Source organism: Rana temporaria, chromosome 6 (assembly GCF_905171775.1).
Source record: "Rana temporaria chromosome 6, aRanTem1.1, whole genome shotgun sequence".
NCBI classification, from domain to species: Eukaryota; Metazoa; Chordata; class Amphibia; order Anura; family Ranidae; genus Rana; species Rana temporaria.
In genome coordinates, this window is record NC_053494.1 from 154,416,226 (window position 1) to 154,433,925 (window position 17,700).

Sequence of the window (17,700 nt, forward strand, 5' to 3'; positions counted from 1 at the left end):
CTCCTACAAACTTTAACCAATGCTCTGCCGGACACTGATAGAAATCATAAGCCTGCTATATACTGCTGGCACACTCGCCTCTCTATTTGCCCTTGTGCCTTACCTCCCCTCCAGCCGCCATCAGACAGTATTCTGGAAGTGTCACATGCCCATGTTTCCCCTGCCACGTGATATGGTTCCATCCTCCGGCCCCTGAATCCTGTAATGACTTAGGACTAGGAGGAAGGACCTAGACTCAGAGAGAGACAAATACCTCCTACACTTCCGACCGAAGTGTCAAATGCCAGAGGCTTACGTAGACAGCAGTGCTGGAATGGAGGGGAGGTAGGGCATACATCAGCGGCCAGAGAGGTGATGAAAAACGTGAAATAAAAACCTGTACTAGCTCAACCAACCCTGTGGTAGCACATATCTATGGAACTTCACTCACCATACAAACATGATAATCAGGTTTGTATGGTGAGTGAATTCCATAGATATGTGCTACCATAGGGTTGGTTGAGCTAGTACAGGTTTTTATTTCAGGCCTGTCATTCAATCTTTATACCGTGAGATCCCATCCCCTTTTTCCCCCTTTTTTAATTTTTACTCTAACATTTTTGAGGGTATCCAATCCCCATATATTAGCATCGCTTCACCCCTTTTGGCATATTAATTAGGTAGGCGGCACCTTGAAGGTCCGACATATATTTTAGTGTATCAATTGCCAGAGAGGCGAGTATTCTGTGTGAATCCCCATATTATTATTATTATTAAATTATTATAATAATAATACAGAACTTATTTAGTGCCAACAGTATACGCAGCTCTTTATAACACAAGGGCAGGCAGTACAGTTACAATTCAATACAGGAGGATAGTTAAATCTTTAGAGTTTTGACATGTTCTCTTTAAAGTGGCTTTCAAAGTCTCTAGCTGAATTACAAATATATATTGCTGAGAAAACTTTTCACCCTCAGATTAATGCCATCTTTGCTCTAATTGCACTTTGTGGTCCGCTGACTGTGAAACGATAGATTGTCAGCATTGAAAAGACTCAGAGAAAAAGAAAGCAGCATCAGCATCAATAAGAAGTGCCAGTAAACAGTCTTGTGATCGGAAATAAGAACATCTGAGAAATTGTGACAAAACGGCCATTGTTATATGGGGAGCAGCAGCCTCTAACTACCAACACTTCCTGTAAAAAGAAGGCTGCACTGGCAAACAGTACAGGAGTGTAAAAATATAAAACAGGAAACGATGTACTAGCTTCCAATGTAAGAAAAGAACAGTTATATTTTGGGCGCCATAAACGTTGGGAATGAAATCGAAGGACTGTGTGTCCTTGCTTTCTGAAGATAAAGTACAATATTTACTAAGAGTTGTTTTCTTTGAAGTCTGATCTAATAGAAAAAGATGTACTTTTAAGATGAAGCGCTGCTGCAATTACCCAGTATATCTACCGCAGCCTCTCTCAACCTTTTTACCGCTGGGGAACCCTAAAAATAATTTTCAGGTCTCGGCGAACCCCTGATCAAACCCATTCATTGGGGGTCAGTGGGAACAATGCCCCTTACTTTGGTGGTCAGTAAGAAGAATGCCCTTTTTTAATGTAGAGGTAAGAATTGCCCCCCTTACAGAGAACTATGAAGATCATTGGTGTAATACCACTGGCTCCTCCAAGTGGCATTGGCTCAGAACTATGTAGGCACCATCAAACAGGAGGTAAATCAGCCACAGCTCAAGGAACCCCTAGCCACCTCTGGAGGAACCCTAGTTGAGAATGGCTGATCTACCGTAACATTTAGCTATTTTATGTCTTGCAATAGAAAAAAAATGTGTTTAATAAATGTTTCTATATACACCCAACTGCAATTGGTATGTTTTTTATTTTTTTAGCAATGTAAAAAAAGTCAATATTTTATTTTTTTGCATTTTTTAAGGGGCTTTTTTTCTGTTGCCCCTTGATGACATTTCCATTTTTTTTATCACTTCCTGTTTCGAGACACAAAAAAGTGAGAATTTTAGACCCCCTTTAGTCCCAGTGACATTGGCACTAGCAGGTGGCACTGATTGGCACTAGCAGGTGGCACCGGTTTGGAACTGACAGATGGCACTAGCAGGTGGCACTGATTGGCAGTGGTTGGCACTGGCAGGTGGCACTGATTGGTGGTGGCACTGGTAGGTATTGGTGGTTGACACTGGCTTGCAGTGGCGGGTGACACTGGCTGGCAGTGGTTGACACTGGCAGGTGGCACTGACAGATGGCACTGATTGGCACTGGCTGGTGGCACTGATTGGCGATGGCACTGACAGCCACTGGCTGGTGGCACTGACAGTTGGCACCGATTTGCAGTGGCACTGGCAGGTTTCACACTAAGCCGAGTGTAACTGTAACTGTGTGAAACTAACAGAGATAGGAGCTGTCAGCTCGATGTCGGGGGTAGGCAGGACCCAGCAGCTAAATTACACCAGCCAATGATTGGGCTGCTTTAGAAAGGGGCGGGGCCACATACACGTAGCCCAGATACCATCCCATTGGCTGGTGTAATATATCTGCTGGGTCCCGCCCACCCCTGACATCAAGCTGACAGCTCCTCTCTGTTACTTGGCAGTTTCACACTCAGCGCGGCGCTTGATGCTGCCAGAGCCGCCGAGTGTGGAGAAGGGAAAAGGAACGGCAGTCAGTGCAAAATATCAGCCTAATTTTGATAATAATCGGCCGATGCCGATTTATCAAAAATGGGCAAATACGGGCCGGCAGATATATCGGTCTACCTCTAGTTACAACCACTTTAAATTGTGCTGCATGTGATCAGTTTAGCCATATACAGTGTGGATCTAGCAAGTTCTTAAAATATGTTTGTTGGTGTGCTGTCATTTATATATAACAAGCGAGCAACTCTTAGGCTGGCCATAGATGATGCGATTTTCTTTCCTTCCACCAGGAAGCAAAGACTTCTCTTCCTGGTAAAGGAAGGCAACTCACAGGTTGCTACTGGCAAAGGCTCGAGCTTTTATAAATCAGCCTATTTCATACGGCTGCAGAAAACTACCATCACTCAAAAAGCCTAGGGTACCTGCCAAGCAAGTGAATCACCTTCTAATCACAACACAATCTGTGTGACATCACACAGAAGTATTATATATATATATATATATATATATATATATATATATATATATATATATATATATATATATATATATATATATATATATATATATATATATACATACACACACACACATACACACATAGAGAAGACAATCATCATCAGTTAAAGAGCAACTCCACTTTTCTTTCATGAGAAAAAAATATCAAAGAAAAAGAAATATATATAACAAATTCAATTGTGACACAAGACACATTGTTATATAATTTATTAACCACTTTAGCTCCAGAAGGTTTCACCCCCTTCCTGACCAGGCCATTTTTTACGATACGGCATTACGTTGCTTTAACTAACAATTGTCGTGTGATGCTGTACCCAAATACAATTTATGCCCCCCCCCCACATAGAGCTCTATTTTGGTGGTATTTGATCAACTCTGTGGTTTGAATTTTTTGCGCTATAAAACAAAAAAAGACCGACAATTTTGAAAAAAAATATATATATATATTTTCTACTTTCTGCTATAAAACACATCCAATAAAAAAAAATAAAAAAGAAATATTTTGTCAATAATTTAGGCAAATATGTGATCTGCTGCATGTTTATGGTAAAAAAAAAAACATTAATCCCAAAAAGCATATATTGATTGGTTTGCGCAAAATTTATGGCGCCTAAAAATTATGGAATAGATTTATGGAATTTTTTTTATTGCTTTTAGCAATTTTTAGCAGGACTGCGACAATGCTGCGAACAAATCTGACACCAAGTGACACTTTTTGGGGACCAGTGACACCAATACAGTGATCAGTGCTAAAAAAAAAAAATGCACAGGCAGGTAAGGAGCTATCAAACATCAGGGTTGATCAAAGGGTGCTCCTAGAGAATGATTTCTAACTGTGGGGGGAATTCTGTGACTGGAAAGAAAATAGAGATCCATGTTTCTGCTTAACAGAAACACCAAATCTACATCTTCCTCCCTCACAGAACGGTGGTCTGCCTTGTTTACGTAGGCATACCGCCGTTCTGTGTCTCCTGTGAACGATCAGCGGGTCCCGGGGAACACCACGGCATCTGTACCCGCTGAGTGGCTCCCGCTGTGTCCAATCACAGCGGGAGTGGGGCTCCGGCGGTGCATGTGCGCCCCAGAGCCAAAAAGAGGAATTGTGTGATTTTATGCTTAAGGGCCGCAGTATATAAAAATTACCTTTCCTTTTTCAATCTGCATGGCTGCAATTCTCTGTAACATGCAATGCATTAAGGCCACCTGTAGGAGTTTTGTACACAGATGGTATATGGAACACACCTGAAATGTAATTTACTGCTTGTGCGATTGGCTCACCGATTTTCCCAGAAGTCTGCACTAAGATACAAATCAGATTTTGGGCATCCTTTGCAACAAACATTTCAGTTTTGATGAGATACTTCCAAAGGATTAATCACATCTAAAAGGGATTCAGACCCTGTCACTTTCCTCATTAGAACCCTGCAAGTGCAGCAGCTGATCACTATTCACCAGACACAGAAAAACAAACCGCTATTTCTTTAGAACAACAGGTAGGAATCAGCAACAATTGTTAAAATCCTTGCAATGTACATAGATCACCCAGAGGGGGAGCGTTTCTTTTATCACACTTTAAAGTGTGGAATGTACCGGTAATATCTGGGATTTTTTATTAAAAAAGGCACTGCAGACATAAAAAGCTCCCATCTGTCCTCAGTGAGATGGTTTTAGCTGTTACGGCAGGAAACAAGTAGGTGGAGACATAAGCAGTCCACAGGCATTGGATACCATAGTCCATGGGTGTTCAACCTCCAGGCTGTTGCTGAACTACAAATCCCATCATGCCTCTGCCTTTGGGAGTCATGCTTGTAACTGTCAGTTACAATACAATGCCTCAAGGAATTTGTAGTTCTGGAACAGTTGAGGCCCACAGGTTGAGCACCGTGCCATAGTCCTACGTACAGATGAAAATGCAACACCCCCCGCCATATCTGGGTGACAATATCCTTCTAAAATATAAAGAACAAAAGCATAAATACCTGGATACAGTTGCACTGCTTTTCCCAGAACCTGTAGAGTTCATGCTTCTCCCTTTCTGATGAAACTGAAGTCTGCGGTCTTTTGCCAGCATTCCAGCGCTTTAAAAAGAAAGCATGCACAATTATCGCCAATGATTTATCAGCAAGTCAATCAAGAATAGGGGAGGGCTGGCGTATACCACATAATGTGCTACTTACAATGGGTGCTCCATTGGCAAGTTTCTTTCATGGAGATGATTTGCTATAAAACAATGGAGAGAGAAAAGAAATTAGTCATACTTCTTGGTTACTATAGATACATGCAATTCCATATTTAACTGGCAAGGGTTCAGATCACAGAATACTTTCTAAAGTGCCCAGCCTGTCAGATCTGTAGGTACATGCCATTTATAAAAGTCTTTTACAGACCTGTAACAATTAAACAGCAGCTGCCTCATTCACAGGACAAGACTCAAATCCTCAAAAGCTAGCTTTTGTTTCAAAAAATTAATCCTGTAATTGATTTCACAAATATCAGATTCCTTTAACAGGCTAATATGTAGCATGCATGCACTAATCTACTCTTAGACAGCTGATAACTCCTACGTGTCAATACACGTGTGGCCCTGCAAATCTTAATCTCGCTCATTTCAAAACCACATATGGATGTTTTTCAAAGAGCTCAAAAATCATTTTGCAACTTCCTTTTAGGAAGGTGTGTGAAACAAAGAACTGGGAATAAGGGGTGCCAAGATCAACTATAAAACCATACTGAATTAGTTATAACACTTTTCATATTATGTGGATGAATGCACCAACGTCAATCCTACCCCTTTTTTTTTTCTCTTTTTAAATATCAGAATAAATCACTCACTGGCTTTCTATATCTCTTGAATGTTTTTGTAAGAACTCTGTATTATGCATCCAAGTCCATTCATAAGGAGACCTTCATAAGAACAGATGAACTCCGTTAAAAGCAAAAGAAGTGAATTGGCAGGAGCAGACATGGATACTGCAGGAGAAAGAAATAACAGCCACATACTAGATGCCATTGGGTAATTAAACCTATCAATGTCCACTCAACTGAAATCTCAGTTTGGGTGGTATGACCCTTCCAGAGGGTAAGAAGACTTATCCTTGGAATCTGACACTCTGTTGTTTATTAGAATTCCTGATGTGTCCCAATGTACAAGTGAACTACTACTATAGGTTGCTCCGCTTTCATCATCCTAGTGTTAGAACAGACAGACATTATAAGTAAAGCGGAACTAATCCCATCAACTTAACAGTTTCCCAGAAAGTCAAGACATGCTGTAAGAGCCCTTTCGCATTGCCAGCGTGGGGGTGTCAGCTGGAAAGCGCTGCTAGTTTTAGCGGCACTTTACCGTAGTTTTCAGCCACTAGCAGGTCGCTTTTAACCCCCACTAGTGGCAGAGTAAAGGGTTAAAGGTGCCCGCAAAGCGCCGCTGCCATGGCGCTTTGCAAGCGCTGCCTTTTGATTTCAATGAGCAGGGGCGCTTTAGGAGAGGTGTATACATCGCTCCTAAAGCTCCTCAAAGAAGCTGCTTGCAGGACTTTTTTTGACGTCCTGCCAGCGCACCGCCCCAGTGTGAAAGCATTCGAGCTCTCAAACTGGGATTGCAGATGAGGCTTTTTACAGGCGCTATTTTTAGTGCTAAAGCATCTGAAAAAAGCCTCCAGTGTTAAAGAGGGAGTTCACCCATTTATTTTTTGACCTTTTCCCCTTAGATGGATGCTCGTTTTGTCTAGGGGAATCAGCTAGTTGTTTTAAAATATGATCCGTACTTACCCGTTTTCGAGATGCATCTTCTCCGTCGCTTCCGGGTATGGGTCTTCGGGAGCGGGCGTTCCTTCTTGATTGACAGTCTTCCGAGAGGCTTCCGATGGTCGCATCCATCGCGTCACTAGTAGCCGAAAGAAGCCGAACGTCGGTGCGGCTCTATACTGCGCACCAACGTTCGGCTTCTTTCGGAAAATCGTGACGCGATGGATGCGACCGTCGGAAGCCTCTCGGAAGACTGTCAATCAAAATAGGAACGCCCAGTCCCGCAGCCCATACCCGGAAGCGACGGAGAGGATGCATCTCGTAAACCGTAAGTACTGCTCATATTTTAAAACAACTAGCCGATTCCCCTAGACAAAACGAGCATCAATCTAAGGGGAAAAAGTATATTGTAGGGGTGAACCACCGCTTTAAAGGCCTGTACACACAGGCCAAATATCAGAGGCATCAGCCGGTTTAATAGAACCTGGATAACATTTGACCCGTATGTACAGCAGGCAGGCCGGCTGGCTTCTGTTGAAGAGGCATGACCGAAAAAGCCTGCTGGGTTGAACGAAAAAACAAATAGCTTGTACTGGGCTTAAAAAGGAGAAGTCCGGCCTACACACCTAAGAAAAACCCCATACTTCTCTTTTAACACAAAAGATAGTGGATGAGCAGAAAAAGTCAGGCAGATCACAAGTTAACGATCACCCATATACATAATGTATCTGATAGAGCTGCACGATTCTGGCCAAAATGAGAATCACGTTTTTTTGCTTAGAATTAAGATCACGATTCTCTCATGATTCTCGCGGCGTAAAATCATTTACATTTAAACAAAAAAATAAAACTTCAATTTTTTTTTATTATTATTATTATAAATGTAAAAGGAGGGCAATATACAACTAGTGTAATATTTGACAAAGTTTTTGATAAACCAACTCATCAATATCTAGTTCGATGGATGTTTAATAGCAATTCTGAAGGTTCTCATCAGAGATTTTGGTTCTAATTTTTCCCTTTATGTCCTCCATCCTTTAAAATATGTGCTCACAAATATAGGTGCAGCCGAAAACTGATGTCATGAAGGCGCAATTGTGAAGAGTGTGGCATTTTTATTTTGGAAGATAAAATTCCACTAAAGAGGTCACACTTTTCTTCAGCCATATGTGCTGCCTACGTGTAAATGCATTTAAAAAAAAAAAAAAAACACAACCCTGATTTTATAATTTTGTGTTGGGCTGCCATTATAGCCGTGTTGGGCTACATATCGGACATCCCCATCATACCTGATCCTTGGCAGCTACTGAATAAACAGGCTAAGATGGCAGCTTCTTGGCAGTAAAGAACGGGAGGGTTTAGTTCCACTTTAAAGTTGGAGCCAACAATGGCTAAACAGGCAAAGCCCACAAATATTCCAGGACATATGTAGAACACGCCAAGCTGGCCTGCGTACATCTTGGCATAGACAGGGACGATTACTGCTGAATAATACAGATGTGGTAAAATTGATAATATCTTTTTAGCAATTAAAACTGCAATAGACACAAGTGTAATTGGCACTTCACTGGGTGCATGCTCGTTTCAGGCTGCCAACACACTAAAGCCTCATGCACACAATCAGATTTTCGGATGAATGTTCTTCCGTTTTTTTGTCGCATGCTAGTCTCATGTCGAAAGTGAAGAGGTTACTCACCATATGAAAATTCTCATACAACAGAATAGTTTTGTATGTATTCTTTCGTTTCTGAGCATGCGTAGTCTTGCTCTTACGATTTCTTTCGTACGAAAAACCATACAAATTAAAAAACGAAAATCGGGAGTTCAGTCCATGTACGACAAAACTTATAGTCTGCACATCCAAAAAAATGGAATCGGCTGTCAAAAGCACCGTACCAACGACCTGAAAATCGGCAGAACGTTCGTTGGATTAAATTTTACTTCCGATTTTCATATCGTGTGTAAGGGCCTTAAGGGGTGAAGGAGAGATATGGGGAAAACAAAAAGGTTTTTTTTTCCAATGATTCCCATCACAAATGCTAAGATATTGGTTATGCTCAAATGAACATCCAGTGGACAGTGGGTGACAAGCGACCTCTGTCGAATAAATGTTTGGATTTTCTCTTTACTATGAGGCCTTGTACACACGACCGAACATGTCCGTCGGACCAGTTTCCGCGGACATGTTCGGTCGTGTGTAGGGCAGACCGGACAGTTTCCCGGCCTAGCGGACAGGTTTCCAGCGGACAAAAGTTTCTTAGCATGCTAAGAAACTTGTCCGTCGGACATGTCCGATGGTCAGTACGACTCATCGGACATGTCCGCTGGCCCGAAATCCCACGCATGCGTCGAAGTGATTCGATGCATGCGTGGAAGCATTGAACTTCCTGGTGCGCCCACGTCGCGGCGTCATCGTCGCCGCCACGTCACCGCGTATTCTGTCCGCGGGGAATTTGGTCTAATGGTGTGTACACACATCAGACCAAATGATCCCAGCAGACATGTCCGATGAAAACATCAGGTAAACGTTTTCCCAGCGCAGACCAATGAGCTAGCACTTGGTTGGAATCTGGTCATTTCTACTCCTGGGGAAGATCAGGTCCTGTCAGAATCATTTGCAGGGTGCAAAAGGTCTAAACTTCATGTGCATTTCCAGCTTCCTGTCCCTACTGCCCCCCACAGTATGCAAATTCCAAATTATTAACAGGGAACCAAAACTTTTCATGGTGCTTTACAAAGTGAATAGGACACATGAAGTTAGGGAACAGTATTATATTGCTATTATTTTCTATATACTACAAAACCCTTTCTAAAGGGCTAGACTTCTACCGAGAATACCAATCTGCTATCTTCCAGAAGAAGCCATGAAGTTTAAACGCCACAAAGTCACTATTTGTATTCCTATCAGCCTCCAAACAAGAAACCAAACACTGCTCTTAGAGTCGCGACCACAGAAACAAAACTTTTTCACATAACTCTGAACAACGTAAATGGTGTGACAGCCGTCAGGTTGCTAGGAAGTTAATTCCGACACAAAGGAACAAATTGACAGATCTGGTTCTTGTGCTAATACACAAACCAAACAGTCTCCAAGAGGAATTGGCCATTGCTACAAGCCAAGGGTCTTTAAGAAAAAGTCTTCCTTAAAGTAATAAACTGTATGTCCAAGCTTGCTACAACTTGCACTATTCGACATTCAGCATTACATGCATGCCAAGTATTTCTTTTTTTTCCCCCCACAATGACAGCAAGTTTAAAAGCAGCCCGACATTATACACAAGCAATATATGGCTCTAAATGTAACCTGTTGGAAGAAACATATGCAGGTTGCTGTCGCTGAGCTTCTTCATTATATCTGTCTCTGGCTTCCGTGAATTCAAATTCAAGAACAAGCATGCAGCAAGTGAAGGCAGACTTCCATATCTGCATACTGGTTATGAATTAAAGTATTGAAGTCACTGGGTCTGTATGACAGCCAGGCAACTTGCATTCCAAAAAGAAAGGTTCGTTATGGCAGCCCCAGGCTTAAGGCAGTCTCCCTTCAAGCATAATGGAAGGAAACCTCTACATATCATGCAAGTCTGACTGTCCGGGCACACAGATATCTGTAGATCAGTAATATTTAACTATACTACACAGCAAGTTTTAAATGGGCAAGATTATGTAATGTAAAAGAACACGAACACTACAGAAACATATAGGCTGCCATTGCTGACCTCCCAAAAATACTTGTCGTCTGGCTGTCATGCATTTTAAGTCACTACCCCATGAGAAGGAAGCAGCTAGAGAACAGAACTACCATATATTCGTTCCAGGTCACTGAAATGAGAAGTGTCTAAAAAGATTAGCATAACAGGCTTGCAATAGCAGCCCATATATTCCTCTTGTGACAAGTTCCCCATAAGCACAAACAAGGTGATTAAAGGAGTAGAGCTAAAAAAAAATGGAGCATGTTGGCATTTATATCTGCAAAAGGGAATCATCTCTTTGCATGGCATATATTCACCAAACATTAGCTTGGTGAATATAGCGAAAATTCCCTTAGAAAAGAATACCCAATGACGTGCAAGAAAAAAAATGTATATATATATATAAACCACACAGGGATTTTGCTTGCACATGATTGGATGACTGAAATCAGCACAGCTTCAGCTCATTCACCAAGCAGTGTGAAAATTCCCTTGCAAAAAGAAAATTCACTTTGCAAAGTGAACAAGCCCTACTTCCTCAGTACATCAGCCTATAAAGTATTTTAACTGATTTGAAGGACTCTGATCATAACAGATAAGCCAAAGAGCAAGGTACAACATGCAGCATCTATCCCATTACCACCAATCAGCACTCGGATGTAAAATCACGCATATAACCTGGTTGCAACAACGCTACCACTTTATGGAACAACTCCTGAGGAATTAAGTTTATTGGTGAAAAATGCGATCTGATCTTCCAAACCTGCAAAACCCTTTTTCCCCCAAAGTACCATAGAGGTGAATAAGACTAGCGTTGGCCACATACAGTACATTGTAATAACATTATTACAATCTGGTTTTCTTCTTTTTGATCACGTGATGATTTTACATATAAAGCCATCAAACCTGTTAATCAAAAATATAAAATTTGCTATGATTATAAAAAGGAGATCTAAAAACTATAAACATTAAATAGAGCCAAAGACTCCTAGTCTCCTATACACAATAATATGCACAATTGTACAGTTCGTTATATCATGTGAACTCATTTAGTAGGTCCCCTTGCCTAGAACATTTTCCCACCATAAATGCAGATGACTACCATCAAAGTGTCTGGGTAGAAGGGGGAATTCATCCAAAAAGTGCCACAAGCTACGACATTTGGAAACAAAATCCCTTTCCTCATCTCCAAACTATACATGGGCAGGACCAACCATGAAGATTTCATACAATGCTTTTATGTGAAAGTGACAAACTGCTCATTTAACTTCACCTCAAGTGCTATCCAGAATCCAGGCAAGTACAAGCTTGACTGCCAACAAACACACTGGATAACAAGATCCTGGAAACCCCCTTTAGACCAGGGCGTCCACTTACAGTATTCACAAAGGTTGTACACTTCCAGACCAGGACCTACAATATTCACAAAGGTTGTACACTTCCAGACCAGGACCTCCACTTACAGTATTCACAAAGGTTGTACACTTCCAGACCAGGACCTCCACTTACAGTATTCACAAAGGTTGTACATTTCCAGACCAGGACCTCCACTTACAGTATTCACAAAGGATGTACACTTCCAGACCAGGACCTCCACTTACAGTATTCACAAAGGTTGTACACTTCCAGACCAGGACCTCCACTTACAGTATTCACAAAGGTTGTACACTTCTAGACCAGGACCTCAACTTACAGTATTCACAAAGGTTGTACACTTCCAGACCAGGACCTCCACTTACAGTATTCACAAAGGTTACTGTACACTTTCAGACCAGGACCTCCACTTACAGTATTCACAAAGGTTGTAGACTTCCAGACCAGGACCTCCACTTACAGTATTCACAAAGGTTGTACACTTCCAAACCAGAACCTCCTCTTACAGTATTCACAAAGGTTGTACACTTCCAAACCAGGACCTCCACTTACAGTATTCACAAAGATTGTACACTTCCACTTTCTAGCAAGACAGTGGAACCTGAAAAGGCTACTTTTTTAATGAATGGCTCCATGCAAACTGACAGATCTCTTGGCAGAAAAAAAAATGTTCAAATAGGGCGTGTTTTTTTTCTGTACATAGTCTAGACGAGTTTTACATTTTTTCTGCCAGAAAGCTCCAATCAGAAACGCAAACGAGAATGTATTTTTCTTCCTGCCTCTAAACGCTGAGCTTAAAATATGCCTGCAATCGTCCTAATGTGCATGGACACATAGGATAACATTGAGCTGCTTCTACAGGCAGAACATAAAACTCCTGTAGAAGGCGCGATTTTTAAGCCGGTGTGTATGGAACGAAGCCTTAGAAATTGCAGACTTCCACTCAAGGAACATTAAATTAACTGTATTTAGAAGCAGTAAAACAAGTGAAAGCTTATTTTGGTGCAGGACTAGAGTAACAGAGCAACATGCTTTGCCTTTAATCCAAAAGGTTTTTTTCCCCACTAAGCCTATCCACAGGGTGACGGAGAAATACAAAGCAAAGCATGGGAACACACGTTACATATTCTGACAATGAACACAGCCGACAAGTCTGTACAGGAAGCTCTTATACCATTTAAAGGTTAATTAAACCCATTACCTGTTCCAGTGGGTTGTGTGTGACTAAGTAATTGTACTACCTCGCGCCTTTACCCTAGCATTTACAGACAAGCTTTGCCCTCCAGAAAAGATTTTCTTTTATGCAGTAATTTAAGTATCAAGCTTGTTGGCAGCTTGGAAACCCTCGCTGCAAAAACATAAAAAAAAACATAGACAACAACTATGAGTATATTACATGAGAAAAGACCCGGTTTTGTAAAACTGGCCATCCCGTTCAGATAACAACAAAAGATTCAAGATGTCTGCTTTGCAGGTAAAAGTCCAACTTAAAGATCAAAAAATACCAATTCTCCTTCCTAACACCGTCTTTGTGACGGTCATGTGCAGGAATTGGGTACATTTCCCAGCAGGGTGAACACTAACAGCTGCTGCACTTTTCTGCACTCACCTAACCCACACACTAACCAATTATCCCTAATGGCATGCAAAATGTTGGCCTGCTTACAAAACTATCATAAACGTTGTACTAGACAGAGCCTGAAACGCTTGTAGACCGGTACTGGATTCATCTACAGCACTCTACTGGATTCATCTACAGCACTGTACAGACTTTTCTCCTGCTGGCTAGACTACAGAGGGAAAAGTCTACTCACCTTCAGCTCCCAGAGATAAGTCATCTTCAAAACTGTTGCCATTCTTTAAAATCATTCCTGGGGGGAAAAAAAAAATGCAACAAGAACATTCAGTCAGAACTGCCACATGTTTTCCTTGTTACTGTATCAGATTCCTGCAGCGTACTGAAGGTCAGTGTTCAGCTGAACTAAGCACAGTTCAAACAAGACAAGAAAAAAAAAAAAAAAAACTTGCTGTTCATGCAACATGTTTTACTTCCGCACTGCAAAGATCCAACAAGAAAAAAAAAAATCATTATCATTCTCTGAATTACTTTGCTCCTTCTACATATAGTGAGGAAAATAAAATCAGGTGTGGCAGGTTCAGAGTATTATATACATATTCTGCAAACATGCAGAAATCTCTCATTTACATTTTAAGCAATACATGAATGACTTTAACCACTACATTACCGAGCCCATTTCTGACATTTGGTGTTTACACGTTAAAAAATATATATATACACATTTTTTTTTTCTAACACCCTAGATAATAAAAATGGCTGTTTCTGTCACACCTCGCACAGCGGTCTTACAAGCGCACTTTTTTGGGGAAAAAATACACTTTTTTGAATAAAAAAATAAGGACAACAGTAAAGTTAGCCCAATTTTTATATTGTAAAAGATAATGTTACACCGAGTAAATTGATACCCAACATGTAACGCTTCAAAATTGCGCCCGCTCGTGGAATGGCGACAATCTTCATAGGCGACGTTAAAAAAATTATACAAGTTGCATGTTTTGAGGTACAGAGGAGTTCTAGGGCTAGAATTATTGCTCTTGCTTTAGGCCCCTTTCAGACTGGGGCGGGAGCTGCGGTGGCGGTATAACGCCGCTAAAAATAGTGGCGCTATACCGCCGGAATTGCCGTGGGTATCAGCCGCTAGCGGTGCGGTATTAACCCCCGCTAGCGGCCGATAAAGAGTTAATATCGCCCGCAATGCGCCTCTATAGAGGCGCATTGCGGGCGGTATTGCCGCGGTTCCCATTGTTTTCAATGGGAAGGAGCGGTGAAGGAGCGGTATACATGCCGCTCCTCTCACCGCTCCAAAGATGCTGCTGACAGGAGATTTTTTTGTCTCCCGCCAGCGCATCGCCTCAGTGTGAAAGCCCTTCGGCTTTCACATTGAGGTAGCTGGGCAGGAGTTTTTCAGGCGGGATAGCAGCGCTATTTTTAGCGCTTTACCGCCTGAAAAACTCCTCAATGTGAAAGGGGCCTTACTGATCGTGGCAATACATCACATGAGTGGTTTGAACACAGTTTCCATATGCGGGCGCTACTCACGTATGTGTTCGCTTCTGCATGCGAGCTCGGCGGGACGGGGCGAGTTTGAAAAAAAAATAAAATTCTTATTCATTTTACCTTTTCCTATTACAAGGAATGTAAACATCCCATGTAATAGAAAAAAGCATGACAGGTCCTCTTAAATATGAGATCTGGGGTCAAAAAGAACTCAGATCTCATATTTACACTAAAATGCAATAATAAAAAAATAAAAAATGAAAAAAATAAATGTTCCTTTAAGAGCTATGGGCGGAAGTGACGTTTTGACGTCGCTTCCGCCCTGCACTGACTTGGAGACGGGCGGGGGCCATCTTCCCCTCACTCGTCTCCATGTCGGGCTAGGGACAGGTCTGGATCACCTCCGCCATTACCGGCGGTAAGTGGCGGAGGGCACCGGAGCGCGGCGGGAGGGGGGCCTCTCCTGGCGCAAATAAAAGTGATCTTGCGGCAACCTGCCGGCTCTTGAGGAGGATACACCGGGGTTATGGTAGCTAGCTGCTACCATATAAACGGTATTCCTCTTTAAAGAGAGGACGTTTATAGTCGTACGGCGGGAAGGAAGTGGTTAAAAGGCACTTTGCCCTATTGTACAGGCATAGAGATGTCTATATTCCTAGAATGACTTCCGTTTTTAAATAAAATCCTTTATTAGATAAAACTCAATCCTCTAGAAACATTTAAAAATTGTTTAACCACTTCCAGCCCAAGACATCATATGACGTCCTGGGCTTTGAGTGGGGACCAGGCATCATTCAGATATATTTTACAGCTGGTGATTCTGTGCACCATAAGAACAGTCATAGCGGCGGTTCAGCGGCTTGCTCGTTCCTTACAGGCGGCAGGGCGGAGAGGGGACATCCCACCCTCACCTCCCTCCAGTGCTTCTACCGGCTTGCCCATGCCATCAGCGAGCTGGAGATTGAATCCGGCACCGCTGGACGTTGATCATGGAGATTTTCGGTGACCAGATGGTCACCAGTCCTCTATGACCTTCGGAGGCCCGGTCATGACGTTATGACGCCATGTCATGTCCAGCCGGCGGAAGTAACGAATGCCAAGGACTCATTTTTTATGTATCTCTTTTCTTGATCCTTTTTTTTTTTTTATTTTGACCCCAGATCTCTCCATAAAGAGGACCTGTCACGCACTATTCCTATTACAAGGGATGTTTAGGAATAAAAGTGATAAAATAATAATTTTAAGAGAAAGTGTAAAAATGTATAAAGTAAAATAAACATTTTTTTAAAGCGCCCCTGTCCTCACGCATAGAAGCGAACGCATATGTTAGGCACGCCCACATATATAAACAGCGTTCAAATCACATATGTGAGGTAACGTTGCAAGCGTTAGAGCGAGAGCAACAATTCTAGCCCAAGACCACCTCTATAAACTGGTAACCTGTAGAATTTTTTTTTTTAAAGCTTCGCCTATGGAGATTTTTAAATATCAAAGTTTGGTGCCAAGTGTGACATGTTAGGTATCTATTTATTTGGTGTAACAATATCTTTCACATTATACAAAAAAAAAAAAATGGGCCAACTTTACTGTTTTGTTATTTAATTAGTGAAACTTTTTTTCCCCAAAAAAAGCATGTTTGAAAGATTGTTGCGCAAATACCGTGTGACATAAAAAGTTGCAACGAATGCCATTTTATTGCCTAAGGGTACTGATAAAAAAAACATATAATGTTTCAGAGTAATTCTCTAGCAAAAATAAAATATTTTTACATGTAGGGGTGCCAGAATAGGCCTGGTATGGAAGGGGTTAAACCAACTTTAGACCAAGATTTGATAAAACCAAAATGAGAATAAACGAACTTTCCGATAAGAAACCATGAGAGCTGGAGGGAACTTGAAAACATTTTGATTTTGTTGGTGGAGGGCAGTGGGAGAAAAAAAATGGGGGTTTACCGTAGATCAGCAGTCTCCAAACTTTCTAAACAAAGGGCCAGTTTACTGTCCTGCAGACTTTAGGGGTGCCGGACTGTGGCTATTAGGAGTAGAAAATGTTCTGACATCAGTGGGAGTAAACAACACCTCATCTTTGGTTCCAGTGGAGAGGAATTGTGCCCCATTATTGGTGCCCCTGGGAGGAATTGTGCCTCATCTTGGTGTCATTGGCAGGAACTGTTCCCCATCATTTGTGTCATTGGCAGGAGCTGTGCCCCCATCATTTGTGTCATTGGTCGAAATTGTGCCCCACCATTGAAAGGAATTGTGAACCAGCATTAAAGTCATTGGGAGAAAATTGTGCCCCACCATTGGAGTCATTGGGAGGAATTGTGTCCCATTATTGGAGTCATTGGGAGGAATTGTGCCCCATCATTGGAGTCATTGGGAGGAATTGTGCCCTTTCATTGGAGTAATTGGGAGGAATTGTGCCCCATTATTGATGTCAGTGGATAAAATAGTGCCACAAGGGTCGGAAAAAAACAGCAAAAGGGTCACATCCAGCCCCCGGGTCGAAGTTTGGAGACCACTGAGATAGATGATGATAATAATATAGTTTATAATATTGGTCCTGCATATTTGCACAATCAGAACTGCCAGTTAAAAGTAACAAGTCAATTTTAAGCAGCACAGTGAACCTAACTAACCAACATTGTGCATAAAATACCCT

At 41.8% G+C, this 17,700-nt stretch overlaps 1 protein-coding gene across 1 annotated transcript in view; it reads right to left on the reverse strand.

The window, feature by feature from the left end:
- The window catches only part of ITPRID2 (ITPR interacting domain containing 2), a 150,657-nt gene that overhangs the window by 73,336 nt on the left and 59,621 nt on the right, over window positions 1-17,700 (reverse strand). Inside the window, exons 4-6 of the mRNA XM_040357640.1 lie at window positions 13,778-13,834; window positions 5,334-5,376; window positions 5,136-5,234 (exon numbers count right to left, since the gene is read on the reverse strand). Of these exons, the coding sequence (XP_040213574.1) occupies window positions 5,136-5,234; window positions 5,334-5,376; window positions 13,778-13,834 (199 nt within the window). The remainder of the gene's footprint in view (window positions 1-5,135; window positions 5,235-5,333; window positions 5,377-13,777; window positions 13,835-17,700) is intronic.